We start from the raw sequence: 20,047 nt of genomic DNA, 5'->3' as shown, positions 1-20,047 counted from the left end.
TAATACGTCACTTAGTTGAAGTGCATCTGATTGCCAAAACAAACGTGATCACCTTTCCCTAACTGCTCTCCTAACACCTTTCCTTAACCCTGTGATGTCATCTACGGGTTATGGAAAAGTGGATAGGAAAAGAGATAGGAGGAACTATTCGGACGCAGCCTGTGTCAAAGTGTCTTTGGGCAAGAAACTGAACCCTAAGTTGCTCCCAGTGGTTGACTAGCGCCTTGCATGGCAGCTCTGTCCCATTGGTGTGTGTGAATGGGTGATGAGCTTGAAATCTGTATTATTTTAGAGACACTTGACTAGTAAAGTATGTGCTTGCTGCACTGCTGGACAGCTCCACATCTTACAGTACATGAATTAAACACCCTGGTGCAGTGTGAGTAATGGCTTTACCAAGCTGTGGAGCAGAAGGGTGCTGCACATGTGGGCCCGCCGCTTTAAAAGCTGACTGTTCTATATCTGTAACAGCGTGCGTTTCTCTCCAAAGGTGCCAAAGAGGTGAATGCAAGTGGGAAGACATTTACAGTACGGAGCTCTCTTCAGCTGCATGTGGGCAGAAACGATGATGGAGTGGCCTACACCTGCAAAGTGGACCATGAGGCCCTCACGCAGACTCCACAGCAGGCCACTGAAGTACTGGAGGTCCACTGTGAGTGTAAACATTCAAACAGCACCAGACTGCAATTAGAACTCATTCTCGTTGTGCTATGCTTGAAAAGATGGCATTCAATTACAATAATAATTCACTGATCTCAATTGTTTTTTTTTTTATTTTATTTTTTGGTTTGCACACAGTAAAAAAAGCATCATCATCAGGAGCAAATATGAATAAGCAATACAATACAATAGCATCGCCCATATTTAATAAAAAAAAAAAAAAAATGTTTGTTTTTAAACTTTTTCCACATTTTAAAATAAAAATATATTGTATTTCATAGCAAATATTGGCTGATAATATCACTTATCACTAATAATAAAAGGCACGTGTGTTTATAAACTTCCTCCACATTTTAAAATAACAATTAATTACATTTTATGGCAAATATCAGCCGAAATTATCACTCATCTTTAACAAAAAAGGCGCTTGTGTTTATAAAGTTTTTCCACATTTTAAAATAAAAATGTATTACATTTTATGGCAAATATCACCCATCTCTAATTTAAAATATGGCATGTGTTTATCAACTTTTTTCACATTTTAAAATGAAAAATCTTTTGCCAGATGCTCCTCATGTGGAAGTCACCCCCTCCCTCACAGTCCCTCAGGAGGGTCAGTACCTAAAGCTGGAATGTGTATCCAAAGGAAACCCATCGTAAGTCTCTTTTTTAGGTATATTACCTTCAGGAAAGTATGGAATTCTTTGTTTCATCCTACTCTTGTCTTTCAGACCAGATCCTGTGATGTGGACAAAGGATGGAGGTGATCTTCCTGACCTTGACAGAATGATCGTAGAAGGTCGTGAGCTCACCTTTACTTCACTCAACAAGACTGACAATGGCACTTATCGCTGTGAAGCCAGCAACCACCTAGGGACGAGCAGCGCTGAATATGTACTCTACGTTTATGGTGAGTGTTGGAGGAAAAAGCTCCGATATGGCAGAGTTTTACCAGTAACACATTAGACTTTAATCCCAGACAGGCAGATAAATGAGTCATTTCTCTATGAAGACATACAGTGTAAAGATAAACAAGTTTGTGTTTGATTTAACATGACTTGTTCCCGTGTGCTGATACATTCCCACTTTTTATTTTCCCCGAAATAGGAAATAGCAATTTTGCAGAGTGACCCAGTGCACTCTGTCAACCTATTGCACAAATGACAAGTGCTTTGAAAGATCCATGAATCAAATTAGGACTCTAAATGTCAAAGAAATATGATGTCATCCCTCAAATGAAAAGCGTCTCATTGGCTTGGAAAGTGATTCTCAGCAATTGCTGCTGAGGTGAGTAATCACTGGAGTAAAAGCTTAAAATTCATTTAGAATCAGTGAAGTTGCTGTTTTTTTATTTGTATTTGTACTTTTGAATCATGTTTCTTAATATCTGATTCCTAGCAGGCACTGCGACAATAGAAATCAAAGTCTTAAATGAGGTAAACCAATGTGTGATGAGCTTAAAGCAATGATAAATCAAATGCAGAATTTCAATATACACACATTTTTTAAATCTAAATGACATTATTTAATCTGTTACAGATCCCACACATGAAGATAAAAATTCAGGCATAGAACAGTTTTGATCTCACATATCAATTCTGTCCCACGAATGGATCTTCCTCCAAAACAGAAATTGATCAAACGAGATCTAACAAAGTGATGCCATGATCCAAGCAACCTTGAAAAAGTGACATGGAATTATTTTTATACTTGTAAAAAAAATGGTATATTATTGGAATATTATGAACTCAGAGATTGGAATTTTAAACTCGGAAATTCTGATTTCTTAAGCTGTTTCCATTAACTTTTTTTCGCAAAATAAAAGTGATATTTCTAAATTTTGACAAAGTATAATTACGTTTTAACGTGTTTCCATTGAAGGTTATTTTGGAGCCTCGTAATTCTCTTGAAATCTCATCCCGTGAGACTTTGCTGCAGGAAGACGGACGCTCAGAACCTCCTTAGAACACTCTGTATTCCTTTGTTGTTTCACGTCTAATGTGGCACTAACAATTTTTAAGTATAATGCTAAGAAATGTCTCGGTCTCTTCTTCTGTCCACACATTTCACGCCATGTTTTCTTGGAGAAAAGCGGTCATGTGACCAGGTATGCCTTGTCCTTTGATGTGTAATTGTAGAAAGTGTTTTCATTGAGCTCTCACGACGCAATTCAATATCAAAACGTCCGAAATACCTGCTCATGAAAAGCATTTTTTATTGATATTTGAGTGCTTTTGTGAAATGCACGTGTTTCCATTACCAGTTTTTATAGCGCTATTTAGATTTAATTAACTATTTAGATTTTAGATATAAATCACAGAGTCAAGAGTTGGGTTTTGGTCATATAATATAGTGGACAAGTTTGATATTTACGATTGTCGGCCATGGTCCGTTTCACAGCTGATTATTGGTTTTAACAAACCTCAGACCACTGGATAATCTGATGAGGCATAAAATAATCTGGCGTTTGTCGTTCTTAGTCGGGAAGGAGGAAAATCAAGTCTTTATGTGTACCAGTGTTAATTTTAACGGCAAATCTTCATTTAGTTTTAGTCATAGTCTTTTGACTAAAATGCAATTTAGTTATAGTCCAAATTTAGTCATCATGACTATTTCATATAGTAGTCTAATTTTAGTCAAGTAAGTGACTCAAGATTTCAGTTCCAGACATTCTTTCATTCAATTAGCATTGATCAACTTGATATTAGGTGTTATTAATGTTTGTAAATACACACAGACAGATTTAATGTGATCAATGCGTAACATCGAATGAGGCCTGGTTGGATTTTGTCTCATGTGATGAAATTATAGTTTCTAGTTTATTCATATGATTTATACAGTTTATTAGTTGACAAAAATATTCATTTATTTTGACATAGTTTTCGCACATGTAGTTTTTTTTATTTATTTATTTATTTATTTTTTAACAAGGTTTATTTAAAAGTTTTTACAATACAGTCATCAGAATAAGCAGTTCTCATTGGTGAAATTAGAACAAAGAACCCCTCCCCCTCCCACAGAAACATTGAGGAAGCCACAAAAGTCAAAAAAACAAAAAACAAAAAAAAAAAAACATATAATTAAATAAGTTTTTTTTTTTTTTTATTAGTTAGTGAAAAATTTCAGTCAACAAAATTACCCCTGGGGTGTACCCATCATGTAATTTTTCCACTTTTGGATTAATGCCATTTAAAATCAGAATCAGATGTACTTGTTTTTTGTTTTTGTTTTTTTACAGATGCTCCAGAAATATTTAGAATAAAAAGAGAAAACACTAAACAAAGAAATAGAAAACATGCATGATTAAGTAAAAGACTGTTAATCATAAGGATAGAGAATATAATTAAATGCAGTCTGAAATGTGTAACTTATTGGCTCATTGTTTATGTAATCGTTGCTTGGACGGCAAATCGTTGTGATGGAAAAGCTGAGTTTCAACCTCAAAGGGAGGACCTGCAAAACCACATTTAGATTAGATTAAACTGTACACCCCACAATATCCTATCTTAGAGGCAGCATCACTAACACATGACGTGTGTGTGCCAACATATGAAGTTTATTCAAAGGCCAGACGAAGCTGACGGCAACGATCTGTCCACACAGTAGCAGGGATTGGAATCATTTGATGAACTCTACAGCACAAAAAAAAGCCAACAGAGTGTGGGAGGGTCAAAGATTCTATTCAGATTCATTACTTGTTCTCTTGAAATGGCACCCAGTCTGTTCCTACCCTTTATTAGTGATTAGCATACCTTTTAGCCTTTCACAATTGCCTCTATAATTCTTTGAAAATGTCGTTTTAATGGTTCTTCTCCAGCAAGGAGACTCTCCGCTCTCTCCTCCGTTCTGCTGAAGACTCACAGGGCTGCTTAGTGACTCACGCTGAGGCTGAAATGTCAGCGAGACACAGAGGACAATGAATACCACAGCCAATTAAAAGCCTCTAGCTTCACCGTAAAATGCAGAGTGACACAAACAGAAAAGGTTAAGTGTCATTGTCACCTCATTAACTTTGTCTCTCCATGTTTTAGTCCTGCTTTACGTGTCACTTCAACAAGTGATAGCGGCGAGGAAACGTTGCGATCGGCTAAATGTCCTGCGGAGACATGTGACAATAACGCTTTCAAAATATGGATTATTGGCTCGGATCATTTGTCAGATCGACTTCTACCTTTGCGTCAGTGTTTGTCCCTGCAGAGGAACACTTTTCAGAAAACCTCTATAATGTTGGTGACAGAAACAACATATCAACAGTGGGACTCGAGCATGGCATGTATATAAAAACGCACCCACTCAATACTTCCAGTTTAAAATGCATTATAGTGACCAGGGTTCTCGCTAGCGCTGTTAAACGTAGGGGCCCCCGACGCTGTGATTTTGGTTCCCTATGCCAGGGGTCACCAACATGGTGCCCGCGGGCACCAGGTAGCCTGCATGGACCTTAAGATGGGCCCTCAGGCCTGTTCTAATAAGAGCACTATCAACCAATGAGCTTTGTTTAAAATCTGATTTACTTCCAGGTGACGGATGCTTTAAATAGTGTTCATGCTGCATTTGATGAGTTTTTGTATTAAATTAACCATCTTTAAATGTTCATTTTTACTGAGACATTGAGGCAAATTTGTTTAAGTGTTGCATATGGGATTTTGTTAACGAAGCTGCAGATTGTGACAAGATGTGTTTTTAAAAAAAGAAATGCAAAGTCGATTTTTCTAAAATATTACAAAATTGAAAAAATTTTACAAATTTTTCATGTTTTACGATTTGTCAAAAACTTAGTTAGTGGATAGTTTAATAGGAACATAAAGATTATCTATGAAATGTAATGGAAATGAAACAATTGCATGAATTAAGAGAAAAAGTTAAGTCATTGCTACTTTCCCTTATTATCATCCTCTTTAATTAAAGTGAAATTGTGAAAAGTTAGTAATTAAAAAGTATCTATCAAACTGGTCCATTACAGTCCCAGTATTACTGCGGTTCACACATTATTCCTCATTTAAATTTGAAAAACGTGTTTTTGGCTTTAAAGTAAGGCTGTAACAAAGATTTTTTTCTTTAAATATAGCTTTATATCACAAAATTTGGCCCTCAAAATGCAAGAAATAGTGTTTCAGAGGGTTATAGATTTAACCTGCCCCCACACAACACTCACACCGACGCCATGCGATCCCCTACGCTGTGATAAATTCCTATTGAGAACCTGATGACTATTGTCCACCAAAATAAGATATTCTTCTTCTCTGTTTGAATGTATGTACAACAGTTTTACTCTTTTTGACAAAATAATGTAATTTTAGTTATTTTTTTTTTTTTTACTTTAGAGTGTATTTATTTTTAAATCCCATCTTTAATCGATTACATTATATTAACTTCATCCTGCACCCTGTCCAACAAGATATAATAGGGTTAGCACTTTGTATATATATATATATTTGTATTACTTTTATTTTAACTTAAACTAATAAAACCAATTATTACATTGATATTAACCAGTATTATTCTCCTGTATTAGATGTGATCCACAAATGTTGAAGTCTTTCTTTTAATGAGCTCATTTAAAACCATGTTCTGCCCTTTTACGCTCGCACCTACCTCGACATCAGTAACCAAGGGATGAAATTCGTTCTGACATGTTTTAATCTTTAAATTTATCCCAATCCATCTGTTTCTTATTTGATAAAAAAAAAAAATGTGAATCACCATTTTCCTCACTGTTTTAGTCTTTGTGCCTTCATTAGCTCTCATTCATCTACTCGTAATGCAAATGTTTAAAAGCTTTGTTCAATAATAATCTGTTTACTTTATTGTTCACAACTTTCTTTTTTTTTTTACATTGTATGCTTTCAACTACATCATAACACAATTATGTTTCCATTACTTTTTGTTTTTTGTGTTTTTTTTTTTATTATTTATGTAACTTTGTGGATTAATTTAATGTTGTTTTATTTCTGTGTGTGTATATATACATATATATGTGTGTGTGTGTGTGTCCCCTCCACCAGACGTCCCCACCATCCTGCCTCCATCCACCACTCCCCCCCTACATCCCATCCTTCCAGATCCCACTGCTCTGTTAGGCACCCACGCCTCAGACCCCTCAGTCACTGGCAACAGAGGTACGGTTCTCACCTGTCAGCATGGCCACCGCGTTTTACACTTCCCACTTCATCCTTCCTCTGTGCTATCGCTGCTCCTCTCTGTAACACTTAAAGTTTCATACATATGGCTGACATTACGCTGTCATTATCTGTCAATAGCATGAATAATGTGTCATGGAGGCTGTCATTGACTGTCGTTCGCTAAGTTATGACACTTTTGGAGCTATGTTGGCATTTTTTGGGTTAGGTGGAGGGATCTAGTGGGGTTAGGTAGGGATAGATTTTTTTTTTTAATATTTACCACCTACAACACAAAAAATGCTGACAGCTTACCATAGACAGTATTTACAAATCTTATACATCTTATACATAATACAGTGTGTGTGTGTGTGTGTGTGTGTGTAATAATATAATAATTGTAATAATGGTATTTTGCTATTAGTGGTGAGGGTAGGAGACAATAACAAGGAAAATACATGTTTATCTTACAACCTCCTTTTTTTCTGCATGGGTGTGTATAATTATTATTATTATTAGTGCCGCTCTTTGCCTTTCTAATTACCCAAAGGACTCCAAAAAACAGAGAAATACACAATATGATGACACAAACACACGAAATATAAATAAAAGCTTTAAATACACAAAATGACAACAAAAATTCCCCCAAAAAGTACAGATGAATACACAAAATGACTGCAAAAACCAGGAAACTGGAAAATACGCAATATGATAACACAACAAGAAGAACACACAAAATAATAATAATAATAATAATAGCACACATAATTACTCATTAAATACATAAAATATAAAATGTTATATATATATATACAATAAAATTGAGAGAAGAGAGGGGGAAAAAAGAGAAAAATGTAATTTAAAAAAATAAAAAAATAACTCTAAGAATGGGAGATAAATGGTTGTTTCAACTTGGAGCCCGGTGCCCAATGAACTGAGGGGGCCAGGGGGAACCTGGCAGACACTGGGGGTTCTGAGGGGGACCCCACCCACAGGCCTCCTCTATACCTTCTTTTTTCCTTTGTCTCTTTTTTTCTAAAATAATGAAATAAAATATATTAACAAGAACAAAGAAAGAAAAAAAACTCAATAAAGCAGGTCCAGGACTCAATAATAGAGGTAGAGGTATGAAGCTTCCTGTGAGATTAAAAACCAGATTATTGCCCAACCCAATTGAAAAAAATTCTCAAAAATAAATAGTTAAAATGTGGACATAAAAGATGAAGTGTTATACAGGAATTCATGCTAATGACAGGTGTTATGTCATAATCATGACAGCCTTTATGTATAAAACTTAATGTAAAGTGTTATTCCCTTCTCCAACTTATATCAAAAATACTGACCCAATACTTTTGTCGTTCTACCCGGATGAACAAAATTGCTTCCTTCTCTGTGTGATGGCGTCCATGTTCAGGCATTCGGGGACAATATTCACCTTTTCTGAGTCTCTAAAGTCATCTCAACTCTTTGGATTGAAATGCTAGCCTAGCTGTTCAAATACTCCTTCCAACGTTCCCCAATGGCATTTCAAAAACTCCAGCACTTCAGTGACTGGAAAGCTCAAAGAAGCAAATGTCACGTCCAACTGAAAATGTCTGGCCACTGGAGACGTTTCATCATAGCTCCTAATGCGGTGTTAGATCTCAGTCAAATCTAATGAATCTTGTCCAAAAAGTTGTTTAATATTCATTTGTATTGGTTCATGTTTGTATTTGTATTTTTTCTTTGTTTTGAGCAAAAACTAAACAAGTAAAATACATAAAAACAAGGATACAGATAGTATTTCAATCCATGAACAATCTTAAATATGCACATTTTCATTTTTAAGCACGTGGCATTCCCTTCCACAACCTTCATTTGCTGATGACTTGGTGACTCCTAAGGTAAGCTCTAAAACACACACGTTTGGGGGCCCAAGAATTCTAATTTCTGCAGTTAAAAGGAATATGAAACTTAACATATTACACAAAATAACTTCAAAAACGCAAACAAAACAAGAGCAAAATGCCAACAAAAATACCGAAAATAACAAAAACACACACAATAAGATTCCAGCAATACACAAAACAACAACAAATATATATACTTAATGATTCCAAAGACACACAAAATGACAAAAAAATACACAAAAATAAAGCAAACGACTCCAAAAAAACTTACATACAACAATATGATAACAAAAGCACACATAATGACTCCCACAAACACACAAAATGACTCCCACAAACACACAAAATGACTCCAACAAACATACAAAGCTGAAAAATACAGAATACGATAAGAAGAACACAAAAAATTATTTTTAAAAAAACACACATAATGACTCATTGAATACACAAAACAACAATAAAAAAAAAAAATCCCCCATAGTGGCAGATAAATACACAAAATGACTAAAAACTCAGAAAGCAACAACATAATCACACAAAACGTCAACAAGCAAAGACAAAACACTTTGTTCTTTCCTGTATTAATGCTCAGATTGGTCCTTATTCTAAATACTGATTTAGCCCTCACTTCAGATAATCACATTTTTGTGCTGAATTTAGACAATAAAGTATGATTAAAAAGAGTTTTCTCCTCATAAACCACATTTGTTTTGATTAAAGCATCAAATACTTGAACCAGATATATTCATTAAAGGGGGACATGCTGCTTTCGATAAAGCCAACTGAAAAAAAAAAAGTCAATTGTGAAACAGAATTCATCGGGGGTGAAAAGGAAGTTATTCTGCTGACGTGCCATGAATTGACACTGAAGAGTTTCCGAGTTTCGACTTCACCTGTAATTCAAACAGAACATCTTCTCATTGTGTATTTTAGTGGAAAACTGTGCACCTCGTGAGGGAATAATAGGCGCCATGTGGAAGTGCCAGATGAGACTCTGCATGAGCCGTGCTTCATCCAGCCTGTGCGAAAGAGCAAAATGGCTCTGGTGAAACATGCACTTCTCAGGAAGGCTCCCCATCAGACAGTGATGATCTGATCCCGGCTGGTAAACAGTAGGGCAGCACTTTACGCTGAGCACTTTGTAAAGCCAGGGCTTTGTTGGGCATCTTTGATATGGTGCTTAATCAACTCCTGTAGGGTCACAACCAGGAAAATGTTTGGAGTGTCAACAGTAATTTGAGTGCAATGCCTCATTGTGAACCGAGCCGGACAAAGTGTGTCACTACTCGTTGTTTGCTTGACTGCAGAATGTCTGTTTTTAGTGACCCGAAGAATTTTCAATCTTCTCTTCCATGCTGCTTTCAATTTCCCCCAAAACCGTCCCCCACAGGCGGAGTTTGAGATTTTTGCCAAGGAGGGCAAAATAAAAAATAGAATTAAATATATAGACCGCCTAGAGATACACGCCAACCGCAATGTGTGTAACATATGCATACGTGGAGTTTGTGGGTCAAAAGTTTTCATTACAGTTTTTCCAAATTCAATCAAAAAAATACAATTCTTAATATAATATACATAAAATACAAATATTTCAACTGCTATAAAACACAGTGACTATACAGAATATATATGAATTCATTTGTTGTTCTTTTAAAACTACGAGTATAAGTTTTCAGTGAAATGGTCCCGAACTTTTGAGACTTTAGGTTGGTTCTTCTTCTGTTGTGCAGTTCTCCTCCACAATATAAATGGTGAAGCGACACGTACCTTCATGTATGGTATATATATATATATATATTTTTTTTTTTTGTCCCCCCCAGCAAGAATCTCAAACTCCGCCTATGAGCATATGCAATAATGCAAAAAATGATTGGTAACAATCGATAATGTTGACTACAAAAATTTGCGTCATCCCGAATACGGGTCAAAATGCATGTTCTCACTCATTCACGCTCTTAAGGGATTTAAATTAATAATATATCAGAATATCACGAGTATCATAAACGTTTGAAAGCTTAGAGTCTTCTGTTTTTAAACATATCATAGCAAACAGTATATCATTTTGCCAAAGTCTTTGTCATTGAAATGTCCAATGAATCTAAACATTTAGTCCAAAACACAGTAAAAATGCGGTAAAAAAAAACCCATTTACAAGAAGCAGCTCCACCCTAATTTCTTCTTACTTTTTTTTTTTTTTAATGTTAGGTCTGTGAGGCTAACCGTGTCATTAAAAATCCTCATTTTTAGATTAATGTTGTAAATTCATGATAAAATCAGGCCGTCAGTTGATTTTTTCTGCACTACCACATATTGTGAATAAGAATTGTGCAACAGAAGAAAAAAGCCAAAAAATAACTTATTTTTAAAAGAATAACAAATGAATTGATATATCTTTTGAACAGTCACTGTAATGTAAACGTTACCACTGGGAGGGCAATGCTCCCCCTGCCCCCCACAAACTCTGTGTATGGTCACGAGGTTTGTGTTGTCACGCGGTAGAAATGATGCTCTCGATATGTTTTTGAATTTAAAAAGATTTGGTTCCTCTGGAGGTCTTTGGGGGATGTCTGACAGAGCTAACTGTGTTCAAAGGAGCCTGTGGAGTGGTTTTTGGGCACGGAACCAGGATCTTTATAGGAAGCTTCTCTATGGAGGTACTGAAGCCTATCCAAGTGGAAGGAGCCCCTGGGGCAGGCCCAGGAAATGCTGGAGGGATTACATGTTCGCACCTGGTTCATGGAAGCATTGAAAAGCTTCAAGAGGAACAGGAAGACATGCAGGGGGAAAGGAAAGCTCTGGCATACAAAAAAGGGGAAAGAGAGATGAAGGAAAGGGACATGAAAAATCTCACATAGATTTAAATAAAGCATTAAGAAATATCTAGTATGCGGCCCCCATATACATGTACAAAATTACAAAAAAATACACAAAACAAAAGCAATAATACATTAAAAAATACAAAGTATTACAACATTCGCAGGAAAATACAGTAAAAGATGAGAAAAGACACAGAAAACACTCCAAAAACCCACAAAACTAGTACAAAAATTAACAAAACGACAATAGTAATACACAAAATTACTCCAAATAACACAAAACAACAGCAAAAATACACAAAATGACTCAGAAAAATATACAAAATTACAGAAAATGACAACAAAAGTAATAAAAACTGTAAAGAGATATGATTCAACCTTTGAATCTGGTTTTGGTTTTTGCAACAAAACATGTAAATATTTCGACGAAGAGGATCTTTTCTGTCCTCAAAAAGGTTTGAATGTTTGGAAAACGTCTGAAGAAGGTTTTAAATGATAATTTTTCCGTCGTGTTGCAGTTTGTGTGATGGCGTTGTCTCGCTGTGACTATGTGACAGCACTGCTGACAAGGCACCACGTCTGCGACGGCAGAGCGATACGTCACTCAAGCTTTTGAGTGACATGTCAATTTCATGCTGGTGAAACATGCACACTCAGTTAACATCCAGATAATGGTTTAAAAAGTGTTTGTGAACATGTGAGGGGGGCCTTTTCCTTTTCTTTTCACTTTTTTCTGTATAAAATAAAAAGGTTTGTCAAAATGTACAAATCCTTTTTTAAATAATCTTACATTTAATCTGATTGGTCGGCTATGATGAAATGTATTTGACTGTTGTCTAGTCATTTCATTTTTTGTAGTTTCACAATGTCCGTTGATCATTTTAAATCAAAACAATTAATTTACGCAGTAACAATTGGGCGTAGAAATGTAATGAATTACTTTATTTATTTTGAAACGTAATTAAGTAAAAGTAAAATTACTATTTTAGAAATCTACTCAAAAACATACGAGTAACCTTCAAAGCAACTCAATTACAGTAACATGAGTATAAGTAGAAGAAGACCCTTCTCTACTCCAAAGCATTTATCTATAAAAGCAAGGAATCTCTGTGTCTGTGTGTCTGTCTGTCTGTGCCTCAATAATCTCTGGTGTTCAGGGACAGACAGAGCTCATACTTGCAACATGGCGTGAGCTTGGTTCAAAGCTGTGGGACATCGGATGAGTTTGTACTGCAATGCTACAGTTAATGAATCATTTCATAGAATAGTCGACCGCGAGCGCGGAGCACAGCCACAAGAGCCAATCACTGCACAGCTCCGCTCCAGTGCGTGCCAGAGCCAATCACAGTGGCGAGCTAGAGTCACATGTGCGGCCAAAGACAGTCGTGCGCGCACGCACAAGCTGACACGGACCACAGACACACGAGTGAGAGAGAGGAAGATATTTTGTAAGTTTTGAGCTCCTGTGGACTTCTCTTTTTTTAGGAAACGTACTTTTGGACTGTTCCTTATTTGGTGATTACGTTTCAAAATGTTTATTTTCATTTTATTTTGAAATCTACGCGGATTACACCGGACAGAGGGTTAGACCGGAGAGGGGGGAGGGCCGTCTGTATGGGCTGAGATTTGTGCCACTAGAAACAGAATTTGAATAGTTGGTATTGATTTTGAAAGTAACAACTTGAAATTGAATTTACTGTTTTGAAACTGAATTAGTAACATGGAATTGCATTTTTTCTTGTCGAAAAAAAAATTCAACTTATTACATTCCAAAAATTCAATATATTTCTGCTTCTCAAATTCAGATTTTTCCTACACTAAAAAAAATATACATATACAGTATGTATGTAAAGATCACACCCTCAACGGGCCGTAAAGGAGTTTTTGCAGGCGCAAACAGGAGTTCCATGAATCAGTGATTGATTGCTCAACCTTGCAGACCGGAAGTGCGTCTCCATGTAGTGAAATTGAATTACGTTCAGTGAATCTGAATTTGAAAAGCATAAATATATTGAATTTTTGGAATGTACTAAGATGATTTTTTTTTTCCCCCGACAGGAAAAAATACAATTTCAAGTTACTAATACAGTTTCAAAACAGTAAATTAAATTTCAAGTTCATACTTTCAAATTCAATACTAACTATTCAAATTCAGTTTCGAGTGGCACAAATCTCAGCCCATACGTCTGAGCAGCCGCACTCACACTGATATACTAGCAAAGCTCTCAAGTCTCACCCAGAATGAGCCCACGGAGGAGAGATTGACAGGTAGCGAGACACACACACACACACACACACCATGTTTCCTCTGGAAGTGTGATTTATAGATGAAGTTATTCTCAGTCTGCTCGCTAAGTTACATCTGTTTGTATGTTAATTACTAACGTTGGATGATAAGCACCCCTGCACTAAGAAATGCTAATTGCTAAATAAATGGTTTTATTTGTACGAATTGATGTGTTTTTTTTTATCAGTCTACCTAATTTAACATGCGCATGTCCCATAGAATTAAAGCAGGTAAATTGCACACACTATTTTACTTTGCACCCACACATATACCCATTTACAACACTAGAGTACAGAGTATGTACACCTCTTTGTACATCCAACCTTCAAAAACATACTCATTTGGCCATAATCTACTTAAGCTCCTCCCACTATGTGAATACATGCTTCCGACAGGCACTGTACTAGTTTGTTTAATTCAGCTTTTTGTGAGTTTTCCTGATTTTACTTCTCCGTTGTATGAACAGCATCCTGATTCAGTCTAAAGATTTGATTCTTTAACCTGGGTCTTTATGAAGTGAGCAGCTGTGTTTGGAGCTTCTGTGGATTTGAATTGTGAGATAAACAAACTGCAAACCATTACAGAGTTTTGGTTCTGCCGTGATGAACTGGTAGACATTTTACTGTATAGTTTACAAACTTTATTTTCAAAATATTTTTGCTGATTGTATTTACATTTTTTAAATTAATTTTCATTCTAATTCAGTTTTTAAGCATTACTGCTTCAATATTATTGTTGTGTTTTGGTATTATACAAATATTTAATAATTGTAATAGGAATAGGAATATTTAAATCTGACTATATACAGTTATTATACCCCAACAAAGTAGATCACAAAAAGTTGTCGGTGGTAGAAGTAGCTTGCTCGCCTAAAAAGTTTGTGCCCCCCGTTATACAGGGTATGTGACATGGATGACGGTAGTTGTTTATTAATATGTTATTATGGTTCCTTCTTCTTTCTGTTTCAAACGTCGACTTTTACACTTGGCTTTCCTCCAAACATCTCGAGAGTGCTCATTTCTGGATAATATCCTCTCATGACGACTGCTTTCTGCAAATTATCATCTTCATAGTCCTTCAGGGTCTTGACCGCCCTTCTCCTCCTCCTTCTCTCTGATTTACATCTTTTTAAGCTTTTGTTTTTGTTGTTTTCTCTCCTCCCTGCGTTTCCTCCTCTGCCCTCACATCCCCTGTAGAGCCTGTTAGATAACACGCTTCCACACACACTTTTGGATCGTCCTCACCCCGTGTGCCTCAGCTCTTATCTGATGCCTGTTTGTGTAATGCAGAGACACAAGAGCAGCTCAGCTTCTCCGTGTATCTTTAGGGAATCTAAATATCAGACTCCTTCACTACATCCCCCCTACCCATCACAGGATACTACACTATCTGCTTTCATCCGTCTGCTTGATTTATTACCAGCTCTTTTCACAGTTGGTGGAGGAAAGCAAACAACTATGGAGCTCTATCAGCCCCATGACGTTTCGTATTTTTTTTCCACAAACCTGCTTCCCTGACAAAGCATGTTGTGGCTATAGCCCTGCGCCACATGCAACCCTCAGAATAATTTTAAAATGACAGATGAAACAAAAGCACTCAAATGAACACACATTTTTTTCTCAAAAAATGCATTAAAAAGCACAATTTTTCCAACATAACTGAATTTAATTTTATAAAGATCAGTCAACTTTGAACTGAAATGTGAATTTTCGCCATTGATAAGAGACTAGAACTTTTCAATTTCATAAACTGATCCAGAATCTGTATTTCAATCCAGATCCCGTCCCAAAATCCATTGGAATCTTCCGTCGAGTAAGGTCTGTCTTTGGTTAAAATTTTGTCAAAATATTTGAAGTGCTTTTAAAGTAATCCTGCTAACAGTCAAATAAATAATGAAATAAATATAATAAACTCAAGTGAAGATATTACCCCCTTGATGAAGGTAATTACAGAAAGAAACACAAAATGAGAGCAAAAATACACAAAAGACGACTAAAATAACTAAGATTACTCTTATGACACACAGGATGACGACATGAATACACAAAAATAACTGAAAGAAAGCATAAAGTATAAACAGAAATACACAAAAGCAGTACAGTAGTACACTAAATAACAAATTATGCAAAATACACAAAATTACAAAAAAAAAAAACCTCACCAAATGACATGTGATAAAGGTTGCCCATCCCTGCATTAGCTTTTAAATGGAGATGCCTGTGCCTTCAACTAATTAAGCATCTTTGGATACATTCATATTCAACACACAGTAGAGGAAGAATTGTGAAAATGCATGAAAAATAAAAGTGAAATGAAGAGCCAAAGGGAAGAGTAAGTGTAAGAATTGTGTTTGGAGGAATTCCCAAAGCAGTTAAATGGCTGACTGAGGCCCAACCTTAAATCCCAGCTGAATTTAGGACACGATAAACTGCGGAAAGAGGCAGGAAATTGAATTCCTCGTCTGGAGAGCTGCTCCAACACTGCTTTCTGCCCACGTGGGAATCCAGTCATACGTCACGTTGTTGTTGATGTGGCAGCCATTGGTTATCTTACATTACACCATGATACTGTCAGTGCACAACAAAGGGTTCATATGTGATTATAACACAATAATTGCCAGCTTTAATGTGGTTAAATGACTATTCACGTATTTTTATAGAAGCAATCTTTTGAGTCTGTTTTTAAGAGCTCTTACTATTTCTTTTGTTAAATCTCTATTATTACATTTAAGTGTTTAAAATTCAGGGGTTGCATTAATGTTTTAATTTAGAAATGACTATTATTATTATTACATCCATCTGAAGAAGAACAGGAATATGATTATTATAAGGGACAGATTTAGACTGGTTTTAGCTCAGAATGATCTATTAAATTACAGCACCAAATTAATAAAAAAAAGTGTTTCAGTAGGCTATAGTGTTTGTAGGGATTTAATCTTCTAATAAAAAAATAAAAAAAACATTTTACTATCAGTGTAATGCGTTTCAAACGTATGCCAAAATACTCAAACAGGCAGCATGAGCTTTAGGATACACTACTTCATTTTAAGGTTATGGATAAAAAACACAGTTTAATTTCATTGACAAGATATCGCCCCAGAAATCTGTGAGCCGAGCTGTATTTGCTTTTCATGCCTAAATTGGCTGGAGCTAAAACAACCTCCTACGATTCTCTCGTCGTTTATATGTGTTGCGTTTCCCGCTTCCAGTTAAAGAACTTTTAATTTGGGCATATATACAGAAATGTATGCAGAGGCAATTGGCCTGTTAAGCACATTTTATTGTATAATTTCACAAAAAAACCACCATTTTCCAGTCTCATCTGCTGACATGGTGAAAATGAGTATTAGTGGACCACTATAGTCACACCGCTTTTCATTTATTCATCCTCGGAGGCATATTTATGAATAAATAGTTCAACATTGTGGACTCAGGGGTTTTAATGGGAAATGTAAATGTGACGGTAACCTATGCCTGTAATTCTTACCAATGTTGGTCTTTAGAATGTAAATGGAGGGCAGGAATATAGAAGATTTTATGCTTTTTTAATCCACTTTTGTTAAAGCATATACGCGTGGACTATAATCCACTTATTATTGAACGCTGGCAGGTACGACCTACCCTTACACTGCCTCAATAGCCCATACAACCTTAATGGCTATAATAACTCTTTTGATAAGTATCAGAGGTCTTTGTAATGTCAGACCTTGCATACACACAGACAGACAAACACACACTCCGTTCTCCAAATGTTTTTCATGGCGTGCAAATTAGTTTTGACCTTGTGGAGCTGAAAGGTGGAAATGCTTTGAAAAGGTGTGTGTGTGTATGTATGTGTGTGTTTTCTTTTTTTTTTTTTTTTTTTTTTTTTAAGGGGTTTAAAATATTTACCATTCACTTTCACATAATCAGCATTCAAGTGGCCAGATCCTGGCCTCAGTAGTCTGGTATTACTGCAGAAAATGGGCCCACTGCTGAGAAGACAGCAATTATTCATGGCCAGTGTCTCTGCCTGTGGAGAAGACATCTACCGCCTTCTCACTGAAACTTCTGCTGCTTTTCTTCCTATGGATGCAATAGAAAAGTAAGAGAATGCACGGAGAATATAGAGAAAAGACAACACCAGAATAATGCAATCGCCTGTTGCAATCACACAACCCAAAGATGGTAAACTTCTATCACAGCTGGGGGCCACAATGTCAAGATTCATGTCGGCATTTAGAATAATGACCAATATGAGCATGAATACAGGAACGATCAAATGGTTTCTGTATGTTTTTTTTTTTTTGTCATTAAGTGTATTTTAGTTGTCATTTTGAGAATTTTTCTCTCATTTCGTGTATCTTTCTTCTCTTTTGTATGTTTTTTTTTGTCATTTTGCGTGTTTTTTGACGTTTTGTGTGTTTTTGGACTTATTTTGTGTATTTTAGTTGTCATTTTGCAAATTATTGTCTAATTTTGTATATTTTTTCTTTTATTTTGTGTGTGTTTGTTGTTGTTTTGTGTTATTGGAATTTGTCTTGTCATTTTGTTTTGTTTTTTAAAATGATTTTGTCTTGTTGTTTTGTGTTTTTGTTTTTTTTTTTTTGCCATTTAGGGCCTATGTTACGGAGCGAGATTACCTCTCATTGCGCTAACTTCCAGGATTTAATCAGTGTGTGCTGGACTAATGTCTTACAGAGCTAAATCACCATGGTAACTTAAGCTGAACGGCTAGCCTGGTCGGGAGCAGGTTTTGCTCTGGCTAGGATCTTAGCAAATGCTAAAGTCCCGCCTCCTGACCAATCAGTTCTCTTAGAAAATGAGCTGTCCAATAAAAGGTGAATAGAAAAATGTGTGTGAAACTGAGCGCTGTCCGTTTATAAATACGTAATCTAAATAATTTTACGCATTATCAGTGTCAGCAGCTTCCTGTCTGGGTTCTTTCATTCCTGCCTTTTCTGTAACAATAGTGTTGTTTTTGGTCTAAATTATAGATTTTAATTATTCATCATTTTAAATTTAAACACCTAACCTGGTCGGGGCCAAGTTATGAAGTGGATCAGATCTGAGCGAGTATATAAGCTCCGCCTCAGTGTTGCTCTTCGCTGTCATCATGGATTTAAATTAGATGTATTTGTTTAAGATCATAAGCATTGTAAAGACGCTCAGTCTGCCAGGTTCTCCATTGATTGATCAGACGCTGCTATCTCCTCGCCTTTTATGTGAACGCGCACGTACCGAGGCTGAAATCACTTGTCTTAAATTAGCGTGTTGTTATCGACCGTCATAAGACAGCATCTCTCTGACAGGGAATGTTTGGTGAGTTGAAGCCTGCTAAGGGAAATTAATCCAGGATATACTGTAATTATCTAGATTCGTAGCATAGGCCCTTTGTGTGCTTTTTGACAAATTTTATGTGTTTTTGGACTAATTTTGTTTTTTTTGTCATGTGAAGTTACATGTGAAGTTTTTTAAGTAATTTTGATTATTTTTGTTGTCGTTTTGTATATTGTTATATCCTTTTGTGAATTTTTGTGGTCAGTATTTTATTATATTTTTTTGTCATTTTTTGTATTTTGGCTTTTGTTTTGTTTATTTTTCTATGTCACTTTTTGCGTTTACCTTGTGTGCCACCAGTTGACATTGTCTAATTTAACCTATAATTTTTATTTATTTATTATCCCTAAATGCTTCTCGCACCAATAATGCATAGTATTTGCACCTGTTTAAAACAGTGATTTCTACTCTTGATTTAATAATGTGAAAAAAACATGTTTACACTGTCAATTTGGGTTCATTTTGTTTAGCTGTGTATTAGGTTTGACTTAGCTAAGCTTCTGATGTCTATGAGAAAGAAATATTCAAGTAATATGAAATAATGAATCGATCTAAACTGTAATTGCAAGCTTTTAATCTATGGAATGTGTTTAGAATGTGTTTTTGTTCTCTTTAATCTCCTTTGCACATTATTTCGGGTTCACAAGCCTGCCTGCACTGATTCCAGGTTTTTAACCTCACTTTCACCTAGTGAGGCGTCTTCAGAGCGAGGACAAACCCACCGTGAAAATTCAATAAGGAAAAAGACGGTTTTCATTCCTCTGGGAGATTTGTCACCACTTTATTCAATTGCTATCGATTGGGTTTAATATGGGAGACATAGGTTAGCCTCTGTGATGAGCCAAAGACATATTTTCTTGAGGGCATGTGTCCAGGGCACCTGCTTGGTGGTTGCAATTAAACCACATAGGTTAAGGCCAAAGTATCTCTTGGGTGAAATGGTTAAATATTGAACTGC

General features: G+C 35.9%; 1 protein-coding gene across 5 annotated transcripts in view; it reads left to right on the top strand.

Annotated features, from left to right (window-relative positions):
* LOC114475555 (cell adhesion molecule 2-like) overlaps positions 1-20,047 on the top strand; it is a 330,216-nt gene that overhangs the window by 288,224 nt on the left and 21,945 nt on the right. For 4 of the 5 annotated variants that reach the window (XM_028466470.1, XM_028466469.1, XM_028466467.1 and 1 more), the window contains 4 exons: positions 491-652; positions 1,226-1,316; positions 1,392-1,570; positions 6,666-6,779. In XM_028466470.1, coding sequence (XP_028322271.1) covers positions 491-652; positions 1,226-1,316; positions 1,392-1,570; positions 6,666-6,779 — 546 coding nt within the window. The remainder of the gene's footprint in view (positions 1-490; positions 653-1,225; positions 1,317-1,391; positions 1,571-6,665; positions 6,780-20,047) is intronic. The other variant, XM_028466471.1, reaches the window with a different exon arrangement.

The sequence above is a fragment of the Gouania willdenowi genome, chromosome 14 (assembly GCF_900634775.1).
Source record: "Gouania willdenowi chromosome 14, fGouWil2.1, whole genome shotgun sequence".
Classification (NCBI taxonomy): Eukaryota; Metazoa; Chordata; class Actinopteri; order Blenniiformes; family Gobiesocidae; genus Gouania; species Gouania willdenowi.
The sequence above is the reverse complement of the archived record's forward strand: the minus strand, read 5'-3'. Positions and strand labels throughout refer to the sequence as shown.